Source organism: Anabrus simplex, chromosome 2, assembly GCF_040414725.1.
Source record: "Anabrus simplex isolate iqAnaSimp1 chromosome 2, ASM4041472v1, whole genome shotgun sequence".
Taxonomy (NCBI): domain Eukaryota; kingdom Metazoa; phylum Arthropoda; class Insecta; order Orthoptera; family Tettigoniidae; genus Anabrus; species Anabrus simplex.
In genome coordinates, this window is record NC_090266.1 from 1,117,809,347 (window position 1) to 1,117,836,613 (window position 27,267).

Here is a 27,267-nt window from a genome sequence, read left to right on the forward strand (position 1 = left end):
TGTTCTGCTAAATCCGCAAAACGGCGACCACGCAGAGGTTTCTTCATGTTCCCGAACAGGTGATCATCACTTGGTACCAAATCGGGAGAGTATGGTGGGTGTGGCAGCATCGATTGCATCGATTGTTGTTTCGCTTGTGGCTCATCACCAGTCACAAGCCTGGCCATGAAGTCGGGTGGATCTTGATCAAAGCGTTGCAAAAGTTCTCTTCACAAGTCCACACGCCTCTGCTTTTCGTTTGCAGATAAGCGTCTAGGCACTCACGTGGATGACACCTTCCCCAATTGTAAGTGGCCGTGCACGATCCGCTGCAGGGTGTTTCGGCTAATTCTCCTGGCTGCCTCCATTTCCGTAAATGTGATGCATTTGTTTCCTGGGATGGCCTGTTCGACCCGGGCAATGTTGGCTGGTGTTGACACTGTCACATTCCTTCCAGAACTGGTTCTCTTGTCCACCGGTGTGCGACCGTTTTCCAACCTTCCACCCAGTTGTAAACTGTTTTCCGTAATGGCGCATGTTCTCCACAGACTGCCACCAAGCGCTGATGAATTTCTGCAGTGGTCACGCCTTCTTTCCATAGGAACCAAGCCGTATAGTGCCGTCCCTGACGGTTGCTTTCCATGTTGTCTGCTCCTACGCTGAAAATGTTGTTATGAAATGCCTATGACGAGTGCATTCGTTGGCCCCTGTGCGTGTGCTGTTACCAAACGGTGGAACAAGACACTAGTTACACTTCACTACCTTCAAAAGTGAAATGTGAACCACACCCGGACGTACAAAGGTAAAGTGTAAAACAATATAGTACGCCCCTCGTATTAATACACACATTGACAATTTCAGACTGTACTCATTTTTAGATAAAAAATGCAACACATTAGAAAGCTCACAAGAAAATATCAGCGTTAACGACCAGAAGTATGACAACAACAGGGCAAGTCTTACCAAGAGCCGGTAACAATCATATGTTAGTGTCAAGGATCAACGTGCTTATACGTAATAATTCCCAAGCTGTCTACCTGTGTTTCTTGAATTTAAAGCTTCACAGACTGCTGCCACTAAGAAATGGTTGAACCATTTTCGAATGCGTCGATCAAATGGTGCCGAAAGTTTCCATTTCCAATAAGCGAAAAACGCTATGGATCACTGAAGAGATATCAGGTATCCGAAAGATAAATAATTTATACATGAAACAGAAGGATAATCCAAGTGACAATAGGTAGGAGAAATGCAGACTGGCTAGGAAGAAAATGAAATCATTAATCCGTGATAACTACCGTTCATACTACCACAACCTTAGTTCCAATAGTAAAGAGCTATGGGCTTTCATCAGAATCAAAAGCAGCAACAGTGCTACATTCGCCTTCAAGTACAATAGACTATCAGTTTCATCTCCCACGAGAAATAACTGACACATTTAACAGTAAATTTAAAAATAACTTCACCTCGGCTGACGAGGACGAATACATGTTCCCGCCATAAGCCCAAAAGCCTATTTCATGTCTATAAGTACGGGCCGTGAAAGCAGCAAGTAGATATTTTTTTCTGAGAAAATCCCTCGCAGGTAACATTCACATCAACCCCTTCAAGCGCTTACAGCTGAATTACCGTTCCGCTCAAAGAGGTCGAGATGTGTCCCTTTTCCCTCCACTTCCAAGAACAGCATCTTTATTCGTACTGCTATGGAATGAAGTCTCTCCACAAGCAAAAGAACTACCTTCCGAGAAATGTATTAAAGAGATAAAAAGAATGTATATATAATGAAACCTTCTGCACATAACATAATTCCCTACTGTGTGAATGCTCAATATGCGTGGAAGGACATATGAAAGTTTATGTGATCCCGAGTAAGTGTATGTGGATATGAATGAGCCGGCCGGTATATGCATATGTGGGGGATTCAAGTGTGTGTGCATGTGTGTGTGTGTGTGTGTGAGAGAGAGAGTCGAATTACTTGAATGTTGAACAGGTCTTGTGAATATTATGTAAATAATACGTCTATGTTGCGCCCTGGTGGGGGTGTGATAGGCGTCATTCAATTGTAATTAAGTATAGAGGAATATACATATTTCATTTTCAGAAGCAAGAAAATCGTACTTTATGTATTGTAAGTACGAGCCAGGCAGAAGGTGTTGAGAAACCTACCACATACCGATGTCTCCACTAAGATTAAGAAACACAATGGCCAGCAAAATTAGTTTTCTCAGGAATGGTGACGAAGGGGAAAGAGAGAGGCGAGAGTTGTTGACAAGTTAGTGAAAAGATTCATCGCCGCGAGAGAAATTTGCAGTGGCAACCCCGCAAGAGCCGTGTGCAAAAATTCCTAGAAAAGATGTCAAGGGAGCTCCTGAAGCTGAGCGCACGGTTGGCACTTGAAGAAAAAAAGATGAAACTTCCCTGTCCCGCGCTAGTTTGGACCAATCGTAAAATTCGCAGGCCAGGAAGCAGGCACGACAACTTTGTATTGTAAGAAGCACTAGCAACCTTAACTCCACAGATTAAATTTATAGAAGGAAGTGAGTTATAAATTCGGGATAAGGTGGAATTTAGAAGCCTAACCATATAGTAAAAGTTATTAAAAGTTATTAACTGAGGGAGATTGATTGGCGTAATTCTGAGAATTCATGAATGCTATCCGTTGATTGGCTGCAGGCAAGAGACGCCGGGATACAAGAGCTAAATACGCAATTATATCAATTACCAGCGAACGATATTAGTTGAGAATTGGCATGGAGCCTTTGAGAACATAATTACATCATTGGATCCCATATTTAAGCCACTGGCAGAGCCGTAAATAGTCGTATGAGGATATCGGAGCTGCGCGTCGTAAGATGACCTGTCGTAAACTCGGAGGAGAGGGGAGACGAATATAAATCTAGGGTCGTGGAGACGGACCTACTTACTTCTGATAATGTGTTCGAGCTGTTACCACGCCAGGGGTGCGTAACTTACTTGTGAATATTGTCCGTGCTGTTACTACGCCAGGGAGCATGTGTGTATTTACTCGTGGAGTAGTGTTCAAAGTGTTAGAATGTTACGTAGCACAGTGATTCGTGACCTGTAGTAGTTCATATTACAGTCTTGAACAGTCTACTAGCAAGAAGAGTTCCAATATTTACCGAACTTATTAAATTGAAACCTACGGATAGGAGTGTGAGATTCTACAAAAAGAAATTAGGAAGTACGTGACGTGAGAACGATCACAGGTGTTCGACGTATTTCACCCAATAAACAGTCAATCATCAACTGATACCTGGTCCGCTGCGCGAACGCGTGACGAGAAATGGAGTGCGCGCCCGGACCGTTGTAAAGGGGGCCCGAGGTATCCCATGTTCCTAGTGTCCAGGAAAGGAACGAAGAATGTATATTTATATTAAGTGGGCTAGGTAAAAGGCCAGAAAAGTAAAGTTTCAGTTCAATATTAGTGTGTGTAAAATTGCTAAAATATTAAAATTTTTAAAACTTGAAATTTAATATGTGTAAATCTGAAAAGTGCATTGGATTACCTCTTCAAGCTGGCATGAATACCAGTAAGATGCAATGCTAAACATGGGTGAGGGCTGTGCCCCTCGTCCGGTTTAGCAAACTACAGGCTGAGATGAGTACCCATTAATATATATTTGTAGATTGCTAGCGTTAGCGGGAGGAAATCATATTCTTTCATTATGGTAACTTGATTGTGAAACGAACCGTTTCCGGCTCGTATAAAATCAGAGATAGATAGACAAAGGGACAAATTAATATGTACATGATTAGATCAAGCACTCATCATAATTTTGATTATTTAAAAGAGTAGATTAGGGTGGATTTGTTTATTCAAGTGCTTGAATTGTTTGAAATTATATGGAGCACGTTTCACGTAAAGATAAGATTAATATCCATTCTAGAAGTGCTCAACTGTGGTTTTCAGTTATCGGAAACTTTATAGATATTAACGCATGTTGTAAGATTTTCCGGAAGTAGAGGGTTGCCAAGTGACTTTAATGGTTGTGGGACGGAATGAAGTCCATTGAATTGTCTGTAAATATCGATGATTATTTGTGCCGCGAAGTTTCGCCAGTGGACAGAAATAATAATAATCAGTAGAAGTGTCGGAGTAATCAATTAATATGGGTAATGTGTAAATGCGTGTGTAATAATAATAATGCTTTGCGAATAAAGGCACGGGTCTAATTTGAGAGAACGATTACAAATTAAAGTAATTAAAATGTGGAGATAACATGTGGCGTGAATATTTTAATTCGGGCAGTAAATACGATTTTAGCACTAATGGTTGATTTAACGTTTTTTTGGACTCCATAATAATCATAAATAATTTTGTAGAAACGATAGAGGCACTTGTATAAGATGATCACGCTATGTTGGAAGCCCAGAGTGATTTGAGCCAAAAGTTGAGGTCGGAAGTCGTGTGGGACAGAAATCCGGCACGAGATGAAAGTGAATTGTACTGATGTTGATGAAGAAATAGATGGATCTTAAGGCCGACATTGAGGTCGTATGCCAAGACCGGTGTTATAAGTGGCAGAATAGAGTCCACGCACCGAGGGTTAATTAATTAAATGTTTTGAAGAGTTCCAGTGGGATAAATGGACTTCAAAAGGAAAAGAAAGGAATGATTTAGCACTTGCAGAGATTGGAGGTATTTGCCCAACTGCGAGGTGTTATGGGATTTGAGATTTGTCTTAGGAGGACATGGTCTCCATGAATTAACGACAGTACAAAAATAAGGTTGCGGGTTCGAATACCGTTATTTTGTCCCAACCGATATGAAATCGGATCTTTGTGGTTCATATTTGGGAGTTAACATATGTGACTAAGTTTTAAAGATTGAAATTAAAATATAAATTTTCGAAATAATAATAATAATAATAATATTCCGAGTAAATCATGTCTTAATTGATTAAGTGCCGAACTAGACCGGAATTGTAAAAGGGGTTATGATTTAAACCTAATAATAGTGGACTGCCGTGTAACAAGCGAAATTAATTTATAATAATAATAATTTGAAGAGGCAGAAGACGAATTAATTGTTTATATTTCTGAACATAATAATGATGGTGGGAGCTGAAATGAAAATATTGACATTTTCAAACTACTATAAAAATAATAATAATATTTGAAGAATCAGAAGAAGAAGAACCTACTTTTTTATGTCAGATGATAATAATAAGAGTGAGAAGTTGAAATATTAGAGTGAGGATGATTACAGGTTACGATAATCATAATGTCCACTATTAATAATAATGTTAATGTTAATAATAATAATAATAATAATAATAATAATAATAATAAATATTTTTTATGTTTTATTTTTTATTATTATTTGGGATGATGATGATGAATGATACTAGGGAAGTCAGCTGGCGAAATAACGTAATAATGTCAAATTGTTGTAAATAATCAGTTATGTTAATATTTGTTACATGAAGGCAAATCTCTACATCTGGACCATTAGGTTAGAGTCTCTTTGTCGTTTCCTACAGTTAACGATTAGCATATCTTGGTTAGGAACCCAGAGAGAGTTTGTAGTGTCCCGGGTTGGTCTTATCTCAATAAAAGTTGAGGCAATGACATGGGTCATGTGATCGCGCCCACTTGGGCAACGGGTAATTGGTCCATGGTCATAAATGGTCATTGTGTTAATGAGGGTAAATCTGATACCTTCAGATATCAACGGTTCCACCCTCCAAATGGATGGGTGGTCAAAAGTGTCAAATATTGTGTAAAAAAATCAGGAATAATTTGCTAATACCGGCAAATTAAGGATCAACAGATTTTGGTTGTGTGAAAAAAAAATTACTCTAAATAAAATGCTCCTTTAGCATTTGCAAGGACACAGTTCCAGGTTCTTGTTCTTGTAGCATAGTAAACCCTTGGTGACCGTTTAAATATCCGTCCCCATTCCTAGGACGGAGTCTTCATAATTTCCCTTCGATCTGATTTTTAATATATTTTGTGTGTTTTATAATGCGCCTTAAAGTTAATGATTAGAGTGTCCCGTTCAACCCTGTAGTACTGATTGGATGGCGCCCATACATTTAGTTTGAGATCTTATATCTCTATATTAAATTTTATTGTTTATTAGTTGCGATAGATTCGGACCGTAACACTCCCGGAGATAAATGCTGGTTGGGACTCAGGCTTTGAGCGGGTACAATGTAAATACGCTAAATGTATATAAGCACATTCTGTAGACTATAATTGTATTCTTTAAATATTGTCTTGTAATCACAAGACTTGAGAACTATCATTATTCTTCATTCACTGTAGTTCTAGGAGCGTAAGAGGGCAGGAAGCAAGCACGACAACACTAACTATATCCACCTATCCCCATAGATAGATAGATAGATAGATAGATAGATAGATAGATAGATAGATAGATAGACTGATTGATTGATTGATTGATTCTATTACTTTCATTTATTTACTTATTTATTTACTTATTCTCTTTTAGCTCTTTCCTCTCTTGACATTGCTGAGAATCATTCTGTGTAGATGCGACGTGAATCAGGTAGCACACACGGTTGTGTTAAGTTTCTGTAGAGTCCCTGCAACAACAATCACCAAATAATTCCTAGTCCCATAACCAAATCCCAATTCTAGTAATCTTCGGGTGGTGTGGGACAATGCACTTCGGAATGTTGTCCACTCTGTACACCATCTAAAAGTAGGTTAACTGAAAACTAACATGGAAGATTTTAAATTGGAAAAATTTTATTCTCTCCAGAGAAAATTTTACTCAGTTGCATAACTAGTTCTAAATATTCAATAGTTTTCCTCTAGCACTACCGTATTGCGAGCCTCGCTACCACGCTTCCTTGTACTCTTCTTCTTCTTCTTGTTCTTCTTCGGGAGAAAGTTTTGGACTCTTGTATTTTACCCAGTCACAAGACGTGAGGTATAGTGAACACGCTCATAATGACACAAACGACACATATAATTGCGCAGATCAGATCGAGATCGCATAGAGGAATGATAACCACTAATCCTGAAGGAAAGGAGAGAAAGAAAGAGCACAAAAACATACACCAGTGAAAGCAGGAGGATGTGACATCATAGAAGCCAAGAATCTTGATGGGGCACGTATCAAATTACCAATACTTGGAGACACTAAACGCGAAATGACAGAGAGGAAAATAAATTACGTAGGAACAAACACCAGTGGAAGCGGAGTATTTGACCTTGAGCATATCAGTAAGACAGAAGCTCACAAGATAATCTGGGCAGTATCGAAATAGATATTGATCGCATTTATTATTTCAGGTGTGGGATTGTAAGGCAAGCAGAAGACATTGGTGGGAAGGGGATGGCAAAGACTCGTGAGACGAGCTGTAAAAGGTCGACGAACAAAATCATACTACGCAGGGCGTTGTAATAAGAGATGATTCGCATCGGCGTCAGGTGTACCACATATGCACGAGGAGAGGTTGGTGAATAGAAATCTGCATTTTTACTGAGGCGTCAGTGCGTGATTCAAACGAAGACGAATAATATTGGTGATGTAACGCCTAGAATAGTTACCTTTCGTGTACCAGGGTTTGGAGGGAATAATCGGTTGTATGTTATAATAGAATTTTCTTTATGCAATGCAGAAATATTCCAGTCCTCTTGCCAATTACGATAGGCTGCGTTTTTAATAACAGGATAAAAATCTGTCGGTGGAACTGCTACCTGAAGCGGAGATGTATCAGCGAGTGCAGCACGTGTAGCAAAGAAATCAGCTTGATCATTTCCATAAATACCCTTATGGCTAGGGATCCAAACAAGCGTAAAATAGACACCAGATTGATGCACAGAATATAGAAGGTTTTTATCATTGTACAAATTCCCGTTTAGTGGGAAATTAAAGTACATTAGTGATTGCAATGCACTAAGAGAATCAGTATAAATAGTAGCTTTTTTTAATGGAATGATTCTTGATATATAAAAGTGCCTGTCTGATGGCAAAGAGTTCTGTGGAGAAAATAGTGAAGACAGGCGGTAAATGATATAGCTCTGCCACATGTGTGGTAGCGATAAAGAAGGCTGCCCCGACGCCATGGGAATTTTCAGCGCCATCGGTATAGTCCTTGATCTTTAAGAGGTACACGTAATTTTCCTTGTACTCGACTGTGACATTGTAGTTGGTACACACCATCGGTCCAGTGAAGGCCCAAGGACAAGGAACTTCCACATTCTTTTCAGATCCAACGAGTAAATAGCGACACTTCTTGGTCGCGAACGTCATGACCCTTCACGCAATATTCCACCATATGCCGTCGTCATCTAGTCAATATACCGCTTCGGGACACATCGCCTCAGCCGTTTTCCATAATGATATGCTTCTCAATGCTATCTCGCTGGACAGACACGGCCGAAAAATGTGAATAATTGCTATTAGATGTTGGGAGTAACCAGTGCGTTAGGAGCAATCCTTAGCTTCTTCAGAATGAATTTATTCGTTCTTCTTACGCAGCGGAGGTTCGAGATTGTCTTGCGCCTATTTCAACACCACCCTTCCAGTCCTCTGAAGCTTTTCTGGCGATCCTTTCTCTGTAGATGTTGAATACGAGCAGCAACAAAACACATCCCTCTCTCTCTGACGCCTATTCCGATCATACAGTAAATGGCTCAGATAACTTGCCATCTATCTAACGCATGTTTCCTTGTTGGTATAAGTAGTCGCAGGGCAACATGCATTTGTTATTTGGAAGTATTTATGACTGAGATAGGTCGAAGTTCAGTTATCACATTTCAGTTATACAAATAGTCATGATAAAATACACTGACTGACAGAGCAAATGCAACACCAAGAAGGAGTGGTTCGAAAGGGATGAAAGTTGGGAAAAAAACAGAGACGGCACGGACGAATAATTGATGTTTATTTCAAACCGATATGCAGGTTACACAATGCGCACGGCATCGACTCAGTAGGATGTAGGACCACCGCGAGCGGCGATGCACGCAGAAACACGTCGAGGTACAGAGTCAATAAGAGTGCGGATGGTGTCCTGAGGGATGGTTCTCCATTCTCTGTCAACCATTTGCCACAGTTGGTCGTCCGTACGAGGCTGGGGCAGAGTTTGCAAACGGCGTCCAATGAGATCCCACACGTGTTCGATTGGTGAGAGATCCGGAGAGTACACTGGCCACGGAAGCATCTGTACACCTCGTAGAGCCTGTTGGGAGATGCGAGCAGTGTGTGGGCGGGCATTATCCTGCTGAAACAGAGCATTGGGCAGCCCCTGAAGGTACGGGAGTGCCACCGGCCGCAGCACATGCTGCACGTAGCGGTGGGCATTTAACGTGCCTTGAATACGCACTAGAGGTGACGTGGAATCATACGCAATAGCGCCCCAAACCATGATGCCGCGTTGTCTAGCGGTAGGGGGCTCCACAGTTACTGCTGGATTTGACCTTTCTCCACGCCGACGCCACACTCGTCTGCGGTGACTATCACTGACAGAACAGAAGCGTGACTCATCGGAGAACACGACGTTCCGCCATTCCCTCATCCAAGTCGCTCTAGCCCGGCACCATGCCAGGCGTGCACGTCTATGCTGTGGAGTCAATGGTAGTCTTCTGAGCGGACGCCGGGAGTGCAGGCCTCCTTCAACCAATCGACGGGAAATTGTTCTGGTCGATATTGGAACAGCCAGGGTGTCTTGCACATGCTGAAGAATGGCGGTTGACGTGGCGTGCGGGGCTGCCACCGCTTGGCGGCGGATGCGCCGATCCTCGCGTGCTGACGTCACTCGGGCTACGCCTGGACCCCTCGCACGTGCCACATGTCCCTGCGCCAACCATCTTCGCCACAGGCGCTGCACCGTGGACACATCCCTATGGGTATCGGCTGCGATTTGACGAAGCGACCAACCTGCCCTTCTCAGCCCGATCACCATACCCCTCGTAAAGTCGTTTGTCTGCTGGAAATGCCTCCGTTGACGGCGGCCTGGCATTCTTAGCTATACACGTGTCCTGTGGCACACGACAACACGTTCTACAATGACTGTCGGCTGAGAAATCACGGTACGAAGTGGGCCATTCGCCAACGCCGTGTCCCATTTATCGTTCGCTACGTGCGCAGCACAGCGGCGCATTTCACATCATGAGCATACCTCAGTGACGTCAGTCTACCCTGCAATTGGCATAAAGTTCTGACCACTCCTTCTTGGTGTTGCATTTGCTCTGTCAGTCAGTGTACACAGTTCAAAAAATTAGAGGAACATGTTTTGAACGTATGCCATGCTCCACTAAACCGTACATCACCCCCAGGTACATTATCACCTAAACCTTTCTTCTTTACCGTTTAAGTATACAAAAACATCGATGGATTCGCGTCCATTTTCATAACACAAACGGAAATGTCCAAATAAAGGAGAAAACAAAGTGATAATAGTCCCCCAGGGTGGATTTTTAACACAGCTGGAGAACTTCATTATGGTGTATATCCTCCACAAGCATTTATCACAGCTTGGCATACTCCGTATAAGTCGACGGAGGTCACGTTGCGGTATCAGGTCCAGTTCTTCAATGAGAGCCTGTTCGAGGTCTTGGAGAGTCTGTGGTGAAACAGGACGCCCACGAACAATTCTGTCAAGCCTATCCCATACATGCTCAATAGGAGTAAGGTCAGGACTCACTGCTGGCCATTCCATCTCTTGAATGTTCAGTTCTCGCAAGCCAGCTCTGGTGATGCACGCTACATGAGCCATGGCATTGTCGTGCATGAGTACGAAATCAGGGCCAACACCGTATGCAGCAACCAACACATGCTGTAGTAGTATCTGCTCGATGTACCCTGCAGCGGTAAGATTACCACGGGCGACAAGAACCGTACGGCCATCAATGTTGATGCCACCCCACATCATCACAGAACCTTGTCCGAATTGGTCGCCTTCCTAGACAACATTTGGCATGTACTGCTCACCACGGCATCTCCATACACGTTGACGTCCATCACGCTGTGTCAGAAGAAATCTGGACTCGTCTGTGAACAACACAGGTCTCGTCCATTGGCGAAGTTGCCAGTTGACGTACGGGCAAACAGAAGGCGAGCAGCACGATGTTGCTGCGTTAAACGGGGCACTCGAACAGGAGGTCTGGGTCGTAAGGACACTTCTCTTAACCTGTTCCTTACTGTGTGGTCAGACACCGTGACTCCAGTGACCCTCCTGAGGTCTTGTTGCAGTTCTCTGGCAGTTGCTGAACGACGCCGTAACGCACAGATGGTCAGATATCGGTCATCCTGTGAGCTGTCCACGACCGTGTCCAACCCTCCTTATGAACTAGCCTCTCTCATTGTAGATATTCTATAAGCGTTGAATAACTGACGGAGAGACATTGATTAATACGTGGTTACCAGCCATTAAGGATTACGTAGGTAGTTCCCATCCCTATCCTTTCACTATTGTTATTTCGTATCGGTGTTTTCCAAATTCGTACATTCTTCATCACCTGATGGTTCATTTCAGTCTCTGTGTTGAGTGTCATACTTTCATAATGGTTATGACTCCGCTCCCCTAACCTCCCACACCGTCTCGCATCATCATCATTTTCTGGTTTTCTCCACACACTTTCATTCCATTCTTCTTCTCTGTTCTATTCATCCTGGGTGTCCTTTTGTTGAATTTTATTTTATTATTATCTATTTACTTCTTCTACTACACTCGTCCCCGATTCGTCTGACGATCTCTCGCACTACTCGCGCACACGCGGTGTGATGGAACATGGTATCGTCAGCTCCCGCTAGGAGCGCTGTGCCAGCATACAGAGAGCCACCTGGTGACAAACGAGCGTACCACTACAGCTCCAACGATAAAGCATTCTTAAATCAAACCCTCATCATTGTAGAAGTCTTCCCGTGAGAAGTCGAGATTTTCTTCTGAAGACACGGAGCGAAGTTCACTGCGAAACGTAAAGAGTTTCACTTTGTTTTATTGACACGGCATAAGGTCAAAAACCTATATCATGTCTACAAGTACGGGCCGTGAAAGCAACAATGTTAACATGAAATACTATTATTACATATTAAGATACGTGGTATTATTTTCAGATTATACTTTTAGGGGTAAAAAATTCTGTGCCACTGGTTTAACTGAACATGAAAGAAAATCTGAGACTATACAACCGGATTATATATTTCAAGAAATATTCTGTCATCCTTTTCCCTCCATCACACTCTGACTGACGTGGATAGGTTAAAGGGTTGAAATCTCCTGTCCTAGCAAAAATTCATGAGTTTGATTTCTCCAGTATGAATTTATTATTAGTCGATATTTCCAAAGCATTTTCAATAAGCAATCTACCGACGATTGATCATAGACATTCCGAAAATTAGGTTCAATTCACTATTTTCGAACTAGTTAACTATCCTTATCGCCACAAAGTATCGAACTGGCATGTTCGTTAGTTTTCAGCAAGTACAGGTATGTTACTTTGTCGTGCGTCAAAAGTGAATGGTAGAATTAAAATATTCGTTGCTGTAACAAAGCCACTTTACTAAAAATCTCATATTCGTCAAAATGCAATGGTTCGCTGTAGCTCTTCAATGACAGATACAGGTGCGATACTTTGCCACAATAGAATTGGAAACTACCGAAATGAAACATGCTTCTTTCACATTTGTTAATTTCATATGGACCGATGATAGAATGTTGCTGTCACACTGCCAACTTCTCTGCAGATGTTATCGGATATCTGATTGAGACACTAACGTAATTGAGACAATTCACGACATTCTCTTTCCCCCTCCACCGTTGTTACTTTTCTGCTCTCTGGGCATCAATAGACGAGTATTTCACTCTCAATGTCAGCAGCGCCAAATCTAGGCGAATGGTGCAATTGTAAGAGCCATGGCTCTAACCGCTTCTTGCGAACGACACCTTTAACCCTCAGATATTATCGACTTTATTGATGTTATGTTTTTTGCATCTTACTTCTACACTGTTTTAGCCGCAGAGAATCCTCTATGGTTGTTTTCTTCATCTATTACTAAGATAAGTCAGTCTCAGCAAGGCGTAATTTAAGGTGGAGATGTACATTGGCTGTACTTGTTAATTCCTTTTTTAGTTAGTTGTCAAAATCAAGAAAAGTCAAAGAAGATGGACAAATGTAATAACAGCCGCGTTTCTTCGGAGTCTCTTCTACATCCAATTTTTCAGCTTCTGTTTCTTTTTACGAAGAATAATGGTGGTTTTCAGTCGCCGTGGGAGTCTGTCTTGGAACATCCTACGTTTCCCATCGCAGTTACAGGGTGAGAACATTATTGACGGAAGAGTTTGGGTTTTACTGAATTGGATATCTGGAGTTTTGTTGAAAGATCATAGGTATTCTTGAAGTAAGTATTATGTAAATAATATTTGTGTACATCGGAATGGTAAGATAAGTTCATTAATTCACAAACTGGTCTCACAGATGAACATGAGGATAAATTTCAAAATAAGTAATGAATAAATAAATAAAAAATAAAGAAAGTTGTAGTTATTTTCTCACCGCTTTACGTCAATGGAAAGTGAAAAGTCTTCTGTATCATTTAAGAATATTATTAGGAACCATCTTCAAATAATAGGAAGGAGGTGAAATGCTAATGTCAGCTAAGGGCTTACAGACAGAAAATGAAACTTAATTTCAGCCACCCGAGAGCTTACCTAACCACTCACTTTACGTATGTAGTAGCCTTTATATGGCACAGAATTCGCAACTTCCCACACCCAGATTTCTACTAACCAACTCGCCCTATATGAAATCCTATTGAGCAGAACTTTTCCTACTTTACATTTCAAAATGGATCCATCTACGTACGGCTTATTGAATTAAATAAGTTAACGCCCGCCGATTCCAAACAATGTTGTTGCATTAGAGAATGCAATAAACAATGTCATACTTGTATGATATGAGTACATATTAGAAGTGTGTGGAGCGTGGAAGTGAAACATGGACAATGACTAGCGCAGGAGGAAAGAGAATACGGTGTTACTGAAGAATGCGAGCTGGTGATTGTAGAAGAAAAGAGAGGACTTGTCCAGTTAGGTTCTGAGCCCTAGGAATTGTAGGAGTAGCTTCTTCTTTTTCTTCTTGTTGTACGATATCCACATTGGATGTCGGCTGTCATCAGGGCTTGTTCTCAGCAACTCGGAAAACGGTGGGGCTATTGAGCCCATACTATTCTCATTGATTCCGTAGCCAAAATATTCTTCTTCTTCCACTACCTCTCCTTCCTTCAATGTTACCTTGCAAGATAAGCTGAAGGAGTCTCTATTTATCATTTCGAATGATAGTACTCAAGTTTCTTCTTTTTGCTGGTGTGCATGACCGCTAGCTCTTTCTTCAGGCGTTGGAGTACTTCAGTGTTACGTATTCTGCCAAACCCATGATATTTTCAGCAGACGTCCGTAGCCCCACATCTCAAAAGATCAAAGTTTTTTGGTGGTGTTCTCTGTTATGGTCCAAATCACGGCACCATAAAATAAGACAGGAAATGCATAACGCCGAAGTAAACGGAGAAGGAGATTGATCTGTTACAGAGCAGAGGAAACCAGAGCGTAAAGCTGATAAATAAATAATGGCGTATGGCCTCCGGAGAGGTCTGGTGCGGGTCTTTTTCTCGTAGATAGGCTATTAGGCGGCCTGCATGTCTGTGAAGATGAGGACCCTACCTAGGATGATTTCTAATGCTGAATACGCCACACACAAACACACACACGCCCAGCCCTCGAGCCAATGGAATTAATCAATTAAGGTTAAAGTCCCCGACCCGGCCGGGAATCGAAACCGGAACCCTCTGGGCCAAAGGCCAGCAGGCTAACCATTTACTTAACAGAGTATCACTGCACGTCCTGTTTGTTGGACATTGAAATGTTTGTTGTAAATACACATGAAAGTAAAAATGTCATAGCTTTTGCATTGTAAAGTGATTTTCTCTCATCGGTTGGCCGGCAGGCGTGCCCAGCTTATCTGAATCCCGTTGACTCATCGTTACCCGTTACACAGCGCACCAAGAGCACGTGAATGCCCGCACTTCGCAGTTCTGGTCCGTGCTTAGAACGTGTATTAAGTGTTGATCTGTAGCTCCAACTGTAATCAATCAGTCACTACTTATCTACATTTAGAGCAGTCGCCCAGGTAGCAGATTCCTTATCTGTTGTTTTCCTAGCCTTTTCTTAAATGACTGAAAGGAAATTGGAAATTTATTGAACATCTCCCTTAGTAAGTTATTCCAATCCGTAACTTTCTTATAAATTAATATTTGCCCCAATTAGTCCTCTTGAATTCCAACTCTACCTGCATATTGCGATCTTTCCTACTTTTAAAGACACCACTCAAACTTATTCGTCTACTAATGTCATTCCACGCCATCTCTCTACTGACAGCTCGGAACATACCACTTAGTCGAGCAGCTCGTCTTCTTTCTCCCAAGTCTTCCCAGCCCAAACTTTGCAACATTTTTGTAACGCTACTCTGCTTTTCTTTGGATGTTTCCCTGTTCTTGAATCAAGTAATCCTGGTGAGCGTGCCAGATACTAGAGCCATACTCTAGGTGGGGTCTTACTAGAGCCGTATATGCCTTCTCCTTTACATCCTTACTACAACCCCTGTTCTCGAGTTATAAAGTGTTACTTCGGGGTTTAATTCTGATAATGCCTCCATATGTGTACACGGTAGAGGAAAGGGTATATATGTACGATAATTATGTGAAAACAGTCTTGTATGCAAGTTGTTAAGCGATTTGTAGCACAGTTTCCTGATGTACGCCCTCCACAAAAAGAGGCCGTGCGGAAACTCATAAACAAATTGAGAGGAACTGGTTCTTTACTCGATCAGAAGCGGAGTGTTTAAAAAACGTGTACTTAACGAGGAAAAGTTAAATGAAATCGGAGAAAGATTAGAACATACGGCTACAAAATCCCTAAGACGACTTGGACAAGAAGCTGTGGTTTCGAAGAGCTCAGTGTGGCGGGCTATGAAGATGTTAAAATTGAAACCATATCCTGTCATAAGGTACGAGCTTATTTTCTAAATTCGTAATTACTAACTTTCTTAATTCTTATTTTTTTAATATTAATGTTATCTCACGGATAAGTAGCCTCCGTCGCTCAAGCGGCAGCGCGCCGGCCTCTCACCGCTGGATACTGTGGTTCAAATCCCGTTCACTCTATGTGAGATTTGTACTCGACGAAGCGGAGGCAGGACAGGCTTTTCTCCGTGTACTCCGATTTTCCCATTCATCTTTCATTCCGTCAACACTCTCCACTGTCATTTCATTACATCTTTCAGTCATTAATCATTGCCCCAGAGGAGTGCGACAGGCCTCGGCAGCTGGCACAACTCCTATCCTCGCCGCAAGTTGGGGTCTTCATTCATCCCATCCCTGACCCGGTCATTGACTGGAAAACAGGTTGTAGGTTTTCATCTCACGGATAAAGTGAGCGATGTGCTGTCCTAGTTGTTATGCGGGGAGTGATGAGTCAACGGGAGGCAGATAAGCTGGGTGCGCCTGCCGGCCAACCTATGAGAGAAACTCACTGTATTTATCCACGAGCACCACAACCAGTCACCTTTGGCAGATAAGAAAGTTCCGAGCCTACAGAGGGAGTACTCTGCCTTTTGCAATATTTGGAGATCACAAATTATTCACTGATTGACACTTCCTTTTTTAATTCAAAGTACTGTATAACAACTGTTCAACCAATAACACTAAAGGTCGATTCACACATCTCCGGGACGTGACGGCGCTTTCCGTGACGTGACGGCATCTTCCGTGAAAATAAAATATCGTCGCCATGTAAACGAAGGGATGAATTCCAACACTTCCGTTAACTTCATTCGCCGTGACCTTGAGTGCTTCTCCGTGATCCGTGCCGGTAATACGCATTCGCTCGCCGACGATATTTTCTTGTTTTCACGGACGTGATTTCTCTCTTCCCGCCTTCCTGCTTCTCTGCTTTCTTCCAGTACTGAGGTTATCTGTGTACGTTTGAAGTGTTCTTTACGTCCAAAAATGAACGACGAACTGCTGATTGAATTAGTGAAGGCACACTCTTTTCTATATAACTTAGCTGGTTCGAAATATATGGATAGTGGTTTGAAGAAGCGTGTATGGGACGAAATTGGCGAGAAAATGGAAGCTGAAGGTAGGTAACTAATATTTTTTTGCTTTTAAGATTAAGGAAATCAGTCTGTCTGTACATACGCACCGACTTTGGCGCAGCAAGGCACTTTCTGCCCCAACCTACAAAGTCAGGGGTATTAAAAATGAATCAACAATTACATTTAATTTTTCAAGTAATTATTATTTAATTCTTCAAGTAATTAAAAGCAAATGTAGTGTATCCGTGAAATTTTACTTCGTCGTCCTTCAAGCACTTATATAGAGTAGAAAACTCTCTTTCCTAACCCACTGTTTCTTCCTCTCTTTCTCCTCTTCATCCAAGATTATAGCTATCATTAACAGTTCATCATCCCTAAAAGAAAACTCATCAAGGAATACTTGATTGCCGACTTATAACTGCGCGCAACTGCACGGAACTGAAGTGTGAGAACAGACGTGAAATATTCATGTCGGGAAGGACGGATACGGACACGAAGAGCGCCGTCACGTCCCGGAGATGTGTGAATCGACCTTTACTCTCCCACACTTGCTGTTGGGTAATTAGGACAAGCTTTGAAATAGCATTTATTATCGGATATAAATTGCAAACATGAAGTGCTCACCATCATAGCAGAATTCTTCATCTACACACAGACTATCGCTGAAGAGACAGCCTGAAAGAAACAAGGTACAGGAGTCAGTGAACATACAGTGAAAATAATTAAACAAATGTTATGATTATAGACTTAGGCTTCATAGTCGCCCCGCAATATAAGAGAGGCAACAACAACAACAACAATAATAATAATAATAATAATAATAATAATAATAATAATAATAATAATAATAATAATAATAATAATAATAATAATAATAATAATTGTACCGGGCGGTACACCTCCACGTCGCTAATTCAAACCTTGCGCCAGTTGAAACTCCCCTACTGGAGGAAGTCTGAACTTTATCTAAGGTGTTAATTTTCAAGTTTCTCAGAAGATGTCACTACTTGGAAATTTTGAAGTTTCTGAACTGGGTCGTTTTCGATGTATTTTTGTTTTGCCTGTAGTAAGAAGTGTGAACTTTCTCTTCTAGAGGACACTACTGAAGAACTACAATGGTGCACCCTAGTGCGAAGTGAAAGAACTGTTTTTTGGAGAAAATTTGAATTCATAAGTTTGTTCTTTGTTAAATTTCTTGCAGTCATGGTTTAAGTTGGCAATATTAACCCTTGTTTTGAATTTAGCCAATCCCGAATTTCTTTAGTTAATTTATGACCAATCGGGAGTATCTTCCCCAAAGGGGATATGTTGCTTAACCCTAGCCAATAAAATGATTGTGGGCGGGTGTTCTCATTCCTGAAACGCCTCGAACTTTCCGCGAGAGTATATAAACTGCTGATTTTCGGGTCTCCGCGCCACTCCAGTAACATCTTTCGGTGTGTAAAGTACATAGCAGGGGGCGGGAAGCGCCTCTTTCTTCGGGCAGCAGTTCAACAACAAGGTAATGGCCGTTTAATAACTTCTTTTCTTGCTAGCTCAGCAGTTTAACTCTCGGGGCAGGTCCGATGCTTTTCCACCATGTAACCTTTCCCTAAAATGTAAAGACTCTTAGTATCTATTAAGCTGCATATTGGGATAGAGAGTGCTTAACCCTCTCGAGCTCCCACTCATATTGCATTGAGGTGAACTTTTCTTTTTTTTTTCTCAACCGTTTCTTCCTTAACGTAATGTAAATTGTTTCATTCTAAAGTCACCTCTTTAGTATGGGATTAGCCCTTGCAGTAACGGCCTAGTGCCAAGTAGGTTTTATATAAAATGTGTTAGGAGTGCAAGAACGCCTCCTCTCAAGTTGGTATTTTAGAGGCCACGTAATTAACCTTTCCTTACTTAATAGGCCTCAGTAGGTTGGGTATTTTACCCCTGTTTTCGTGTCCGTGGAGGACAACTTGAAAGTGGAATTTGGTGTGGCCTTTGATAGGCTTAAGGTTTGAGAGCGAGTGGCTCTTTCTTGAAAATTGAGTGTTGTATGCCTCGAGGAGGCTTTTCTGTGTAATTTAGAGCAAGTGCTCCTGGGCATGAATGGGGTTTTCTGCCCCTCTGTTAAAACTTGTTTTGGGGTAAAGTTGGGCTAGTTGCCCAAGAAATGCGAGTTCGGGGCTCGAAGCCCAAATCCTGTAAATACTGTAATTGTACTTTTGTTGCCTTGCTACTCTGTACCTGCCATGCTTGTTATTTCTTGATTTTGAAAAGAAAATATAACCTTGTTAAATTTTATCTTAACTTTAATTTCGTATTTTGAGGCCCGTTCACCCCCGCACCTTCTTTCACCTCTGCTGTTCCACAGATACCTCGGAACAATAATAATAATAATAATAATAATAATAATAATAATAATAATACCAAGTTGAGAGTGACATTACGAGAAACTGTACTGATCAATCAGGTACGGTAATACAGTAGTTAGTATGACACATCTAAAGTGTATTATTTTATGAATCATTGCTTTGATACGACACGGGACATTATTTTACAATCATAAACACACAATAAAAATCAATAACGTGTAAACGGACTTACCTGAACAAGTCCTAACAAATTGTCGAATTAGAATAATGAGGCAAATAACAAGGCGGGTCTGAGCTACCAAAATAAATGAACTAAAATGGCGTAAGCCTTTTAGTGCCGGGATTGTCCGAAGACAGGTGCAGGCCTTTTGATTTGACTCCCGTAGGCGACCTGCGCGTCGTGATGAGAAAGAAATTGTGATCAAGACGACACATACAGTGCCAGTGGAATTAACCAGTGATGGTCAAAATTCCCGGCCCTACCTGAAATCGAACTCGGGGCCCCTGGGACCAAAGGTTAGCACGCTCACAATTTATCCATGGAGCCGGACTACTAAAATAAAGAAAAGCTAGAACTATAACCGAGTTAAATAAGAAGACTTCGTTTAGAGGCAGTAAAAAGTTTGAACAAAATTAAGAAGGTATTAAATTAATGCATTTAAAATTAACACAATTTTTTTCTTGGGAAATAAACTTGTAGAATCAAGTACCTCATATTAAAAACTTTAAGTCATTAGTGTACACTATAAAATTGAAATGAAATATAATACGTACAATATAGGATCTTTGGTTCCTCAGAAAATTATTTAGAGAGTTAAATTACGGAGTAGTCCTTTCTAAAGATTCGAAGTGGTGATAGAAATCATTAAAATTTGACTTAATTCCTTCAACTAGTTTTGAACACCGAAGAATTAGAAGATAAATTCCAAATGCCTTGCTTCAGTAAGTAATTGCAATAGATATGCAATTAAATGATTAATTAGAGCAAAAGATTAGGCGTAGTAAGTTTCAGTGAATATTATTTTAAAAGGTTAATTGAAAACCGAAATATCCTCGTAAATGATTGAGTCAACACATCATTCAACCAACTCCATCATTAAAAACATCAACTCTATTCATTGTATTCAACATAGGCGAAACAAAAGACCACGCCCACTTTGTCAGAGAAATAATTAAGCAATGACACGACAAATAACAGGAAACGGAGAATGAGTAAATTAACGTGGCAGACAAATGCAAGCAAAGAACTTCAACTTATTTTGTGTTCGAAGGAAATGGTAATAAAGTAACAGAGTTTAATTAATTAATTAAATAAAAAAGTTGAAAGATAAACATTATTTAAGGAATACTTCCTTAATCTGTTAAGTTAACAAAATAATGATAAGGCAATTCAAATAAATATACGCTTCTATGGACGACTCGTAATCCTAAACCTTTCAGTTATACATGAGATAATTTTATGACACCGCAAACTAGTCCCGTACTTTCGTATTTAACACCTAAGGACCAAAGCCGATTTATTAATAATGCTTAAGGTCATAATGACGATATTAGGCCTAAGTATTGAAATATTTCTTGAGTACGCCTCTGTGGTGTAGTGATTAGCGTGATTAGCTGCCACTCTCGGAGATCCGGGTACGATTCCCGGCTCTGCCACGAAATTTGAAAAGTGGTACGAGGGCTGGAACGGGATCCACTCTGCCTCGGGAGGTCAATTGAGTAGAGGTGTGTTCGATTCCCACCTCAGCCATCCTCGAAGTGGTTTTGCGTGGTTTCCTACATCTCCACCAGGTAAATGCCGGGATGGTACCTAACTTAAGGCCACGGCCGCTTCCTTCCCTCTTCCTTGTCCATCCCTTCCAATCTTCCCATCCCCCACAAGGCCCCTGTTCAGCATAGCAAGTGAGGCCACGTGGGGAGGTACTAGTCCTCCTTCCCAGATGTATCACCCAGACCAAATACAGTAGAGACAATACACGACACTGAGCGAGATATCGAGGGACAGCTATTGGAGCTCACTCTAGCGGATAGACCTGAACGGTACTGATTCTGTCATAAGAGCACGTGTATTTTTGTGTGAAGTTTTTGGTGTTATTTATGCGTTTTCAGTGAGTTGACATAATTAAATAGTAGCGTGTGTCATTCCTTGATATCTCCTCTCAACATGAGGGGAAAGGTATGTGCTGTGTTTGGCTGCAGTAATTACGAAGTAGAGAAAAATGCGCGGTCGTTCTTCAGGTTCCCTCGTGACAAGAACATGTAAGTAATATTGTGTTTGCATATATATTCTTCCAGTGACAGAGATTTTTATAGTACTTCATAATCTTCTGACCTGCTCGACCCATGTTTTAACGGGTTTAAAATATAATACGCATATTTTATTGTATAGTGCAGCAGTTAACCTTCAATACCGATGTGTTGTTGTAGGTGTGATCTGTGGGTTTTGAAATGTCACAGAAGCGATTTGGATAAAGTGTACAAGAAAGAAGGGACGTTACGCTTATATAAGAATTATAAGATCTGTTCAGATCATTTCCAGGCCAGCGACTTTAAAAATCCTCGACTATACAGCCAAGGGTATGTTACATTTTTACTCTAATTGTACGTAAATATTCCTCAAAGCATCACTATCAACAACATTTTCAAACTTTTCTTTCGTTTATCTTTCTTCTCAGATTAAAGCCGGGATTTTATAGATTTTCTTTCTGTTAGTAGGCTTCATGTTAAGAGGAAAATTGTCCAACTTTTAAATGTTAATTCATTGCATCATATGTGTAAGGAATGTGCCGATATTTTTATTGACAAATGTCTTAATGTGATGATACAATGTTTTTAAATGAGGTAAAAAGACAAATCCAACCGTAATATTTCAGGCAGGTATGCTAAAGCTAAAAAAGTAATGCATAAATGAAAGATCAAGCCATTTCACAGCAGTCCATTTCACTCCTTGTTTATATGTCTAATTTCAGTCTTTGAATAATAACCTTTTAAATAATTCTTCATTCATTTATCCAGAATTGCTTTAGCAACTTCGAAGTTAATATCTCAATACCACTTTCTTTCTAGACGTAATTTATTTATCCATTTCCGTATATACATTTCCATTGATATTTGAATTTAGCGCGACTTGTTCAGGTCAAGTCACTAGGAGCGCCACCGTCGAATTGTCTCCCATTTTAGCAAGGCGAAATCCGTAAGTGTCGTGTATTGTCTCTACTGTATTTGCCCAGACCCAAAGACTCGCGCTCCAGGACACTGCCCTTGAGGCGGTATAGGTGGCATCCCTCGCTGAGTCTGAGGGAAAAACCAACCCTGGAGGGTAAACAGATTAAGAAAGCAAGAAGAAATATTCCTTGATGAGGATTAATCGAAACAGTAAAACATGACATTAAATGAATAAATATCGGTAAATCAATCTTACACCATTAAAATTTCAGGCGGAAGGTTACATCTTGATCCAATAAATGGATAAAATAACCAAACAATTTTAGCAGATTAATTAATATGAACAGGAGTTTTACAAGCTAGATATAAATAATTAGGTGAAACCCATTAAATACAGCGATTACTCCCTCTGCCAACTGTCGCCGAACTGTTGCCTTTCCTCGGAAAATCTACCTCCGTGCAGTGATCGAACAATACCGAATAAAAACATTATTCAGTTCTAAACGATGGTAAAACTTCAAGTGTTCTGTTCTCTACTGATTTTACAACTACATAGGTTACACTGCTGGACTGCAGGGTCTTTAATCACGAGTCGCATTGCGTCAGAACATTTCTGAGTAAAAGTAAATAAAATGAAAAGTTGAAATACTCCAATTTTTTTACAGAGCTTTGACTTGTCTACCGCTGACAGAGTCAGGCCGTGAAATTTCTTGCAGTGTCGACAGAGACGCTTCAAAGTTATCTTCTTCTTTTTCTCCTTCTTTATCTGTTTACCCTCCAGGGTCGGTTTTTCCCTCGGACTCGGCGAGAGATCCCACCTCTACCGCCCCAAGGGCAGTGTCCTGGAGCGTGAGACTCTGGATCGGGGGATACGAATGAGGAGGATGTCCAGTACCTCGCCACGGCGGCTTCACCTGCTACTGTATGCTGAACAGGGGCGTTGCGGGGGATGGGAAGTTTGGAAGGGATAGACAAGGAAGAGGGAAGGAAGCGGTTGTGGCCTTAAGTTAATTGCCATCCCGGCATTTGCCTGGAGGAGAAGTGGAAAACCATGGAAAACCACTTCCAGGATGGCTGAGGTGGGAATCAAAACCCACCTCTACTCAGTTGACCTCCCGAGGCTGAGTGGACCCCGTTCCAGCCCTCGTACTATTACTTCGTCCAGGTGGCCTCACCTGCTATGCTGAACAGAGACCTTGTGGGGGATGGGAATGTCGGAAGGCATAATCAAGAAAGAGGGAACGAAGCGGCCGTGCCCTTAAGTTAGGTACCATTCCGAAATTTGCCTGATGAAGAAGTGCGAAACCACGGAATATCACTCCGAGGATGAGTGGACCATATTTCAGTCCTCGTACCACTTTTCAAATTTCGTGGCAGAGCCAGTAATCGAACCCTGGCCTCCCGGGGTGGCAGCTATTCACAGGAACCACTACACCGCAGAGGCCGTATTAAGCCTAAAAAAATACGGTAGAGGGTTCGCTTACCATTTAATTATTAAAAATGCTGAAGAATGCAGCAAAACAGAATAGCCATTAAATGGCGACGATGGGATAGGAAAGAACTAGGAATGGGAAAGAAGAGGCCGTGGCCTTAATTAAGGTACAGCCCCAGCATTTGCCTGGTGTAAAAAAGGGGAAACCACGGAAAACCATATTCAGGGCAGCCGACAGTGAGGTTTGAACCCACTATCTCCCGGATGAAACCTCACAGCTGCGCGCCCCTAACCGCACGGCCAACTCGCCCGCTTCACGATTACTGGATCGTCATACTAAAGGATATCATGCTAAGGTGGAAGACTTCCTAAAAAGGAATTAAAGAAAGATTTTAGCAGTACAAATGCTGATCCATTAATTAACCAGGGTCTTTAAAAATCCGTACAAACATCTTTATTTCCCGTAAGGAAACCAGCAGCAGATTAAGTGTCGGAAGCATCTTGCTTCGCAGAAACAAACCGATTAAATTGAACGTCGGCTCATTGTCGTCAGGTCTCAACACACGGCGACGTGACCGTTTTGTTAGTAGTTCCGCAAGGGGCGTCAGAATGCGCCGGGAAGCGGACAATTATAGGGCTCGCTACATAAGCGCACGCGGTGAGGAACTTACGAACCAAGATCACATAACAGCAAATTCAAACTCATACTGCGGGCGGTAAATTCAGTTACAATATAAATGTATGACTAACGTCACAAGGCAATAACTTAACGACAAAAAAAAGATACAAATTTCCATCAATGTTTAGTAGAATAAATATTCCAAATTCAAAATATAATTACAGTTAGTACACTTCAAAATTGAGAACAGCTTAGAAAACGTTTGTCTTATCTTATAAATAGACCTTGATCATGTGAAAAACTTACCTATATATATTGTTCAGGAAAAACAGGTCTAGGAAGTCAAGAATAACAGCCGAAAGGATTCGTTACGCTGATCACGTGTACCTCGTATTCGGTTTGTAAAGGGGTCGTTGATAGACCGACTAACTTTAGAGTTGTTTGTTAAGGTTTCGGGGGATATAGTAAAGACAACGGGTTGGGATAAAGTACCATATCTGAAGTAATTATTTGATTGTTGTCTGCATGAAGGAGCTGTAGCAAATGAATGGAGAATTACTATAGTAGCCACTGTGTATAAAGGAAAGGGTGATAGACATAAAGCTGAAAATTACAGGCCAGTCAGTTTGACATGCATTGGATGTAAGCTTTGGGAAAGCATTCTTTCTGATCATATTAGACATGTTTGCGAAATTAATAACTGGTTCGATAGAAGGCAGTTTGGGTTTAGGAAAGGTTATCACACTGAAGCTCAACTTGTAGGGTTCCAGCAAGATATAGCAGATATCCTGGATTCAGGAGGTCAATTGGACCGTATCGCGACTGACCTATCTAAGGCATTTGATAGGATAGATCATGGGAGACAACTGGCAAAAATGGGTGCAATTGGACTTGACAAAAGTGTGACTGAATGGGTGGCTATTTCAGTAGATAAAGTCACGGCTTCTGAGGCCGACACCGCCACCGGCTCTCCGCAGAGGCCAAAGCCACCACCGCCACTGCAGGCTCTCGGGAGAGGCCTCCATCCTCACGCTGGCTAAGAGCGCGACCCTAACCTCACATCCGCCATCTTAGAGGGACTTAACTTTTCATGCGTAAGAGAGCTAGCCTAACCTCATCTAAGGGCCTAAACTCAGTTTTACAGCCGGATACCCTTCCTGACGCTTAAGAGCGCGACTTTAACCTCACACCCGCTATCTCGGAGGGGCTCAGCATAACTTTTTATGCGAAAGAGAGCTAACCTAACCTCACGGAAGGGCCTAACCCCAGTTTTACGGCCGGATGCCCTTTCTGACGCCTAAGAGATTGAGCTTAACATCACATGCGCCATCTTAGAGGGGCTTAACCTAACTTTTGACGCACAAGACAGCAAGCCTAACCTCGTGGAAGGGCCTAACCTCAGTTTTACGACTGGATATCCTTCTCGACGCTAATTACACAAGATGGCAGCTATACATGGCTCCTAATGAGACACCTTAAGGGTGCTTGCGCAAGATGGCGGTCGCAAGATGGCTTCTATACATTGGCGCTTATGAGACTCCCTAAGGATGCTTGCGCAAGATGGCGGCTACAAGATGGCTACTATACATGGCTCCTTATGAGACGCCTTAAGGATGCTTGCGCAAGATGGCGGCTGCTCTTATGAGACGGTTTAAGGGTGCTTGCACAAGACGGCTGCTGCTCTTATGAGACAACCTAGGGATGCTTGCGCAAGATGGCGGCTACAAGATGGCGGCTATACACGGCTCCTTATGGGACGCCTTAAGGGTGCTTGCCAGAGCACCGTGCTGCTATCTTTACGGCTACTACCTTAAGCCCGTAGTAGCGGGCAATATGAAAAATTCCGTCAGCTGTCATCCGCCATCTTTAATCAACAGAGCACCGCGCTGCTATCTTTATCGTAGTAGCGAGCAATTTGAAAAATTCCGTCAGCTGTCATCCGCCATCTTGCATCGCAAACCTCAGTGCTACTATCTTTAGCTACTACCTTTGAGATCTATCTTTAATCAACAGAGCACCGTGCTGCTGTCCATAGGTATATATCTTGCATCACAAATCTCAGTGCTGCTATCTTTAGTAATATCTTTGAAATGTGGTGGCGGTGATTTGAAATTCTATGAAGCTGCCATCTTTACAGTACAAATCTCCATACCTTCGACATGTGGTAGTGGCAATTTGAAATTCTATTAAGCTGCTATCTTTACAGCACTGCGGGCAATTCTACAGCGACCATCAACAAAGTGCTAGCTAAATCCACATGCCTGCAACTTTACGCAGGCAATTTGTTAGGCGCTATCTTCTTTGTTGACGGTCCCTATCTAACGGATCTGTTTTAGGATTCGAGTTAAAGCATACAGAAGCAACTACAGCCTTAGGCGAATGCTGCTCAGCACGAATAGCATCTAACATGCTCTTGTGCAACAACTCAGAGTTAAAGCAAGCAAAACGGAAGTAACTTAGCTAAAATAAATCGCGGTCCTGTGACGTCAGGAAGGGCAACCGGCCGTAAAACAATTGAACATGACGTAAGACGCTAGATACTGCAATTTAAAATCTTAGACTTTACGTCAAGAACGGCATGTAGCTGTAAAACGGATTCTTGCGATTTAAAATCCCCAGCCTTAGCGTCAGGAAGGGTATCC

At 41.7% G+C, this 27,267-nt stretch overlaps 1 protein-coding gene across 1 annotated transcript in view; it reads right to left on the reverse strand.

The window, feature by feature from the left end:
• The window catches only part of IA-2 (tyrosine phosphatase IA-2), a 965,150-nt gene that overhangs the window by 674,187 nt on the left and 263,696 nt on the right, over positions 1 to 27,267 (reverse strand). The window contains exon 2 of the mRNA XM_067142075.2: positions 17,689 to 17,739. Within this exon, the coding sequence (XP_066998176.2) occupies positions 17,689 to 17,739 (51 nt within the window). The remainder of the gene's footprint in view (positions 1 to 17,688; positions 17,740 to 27,267) is intronic.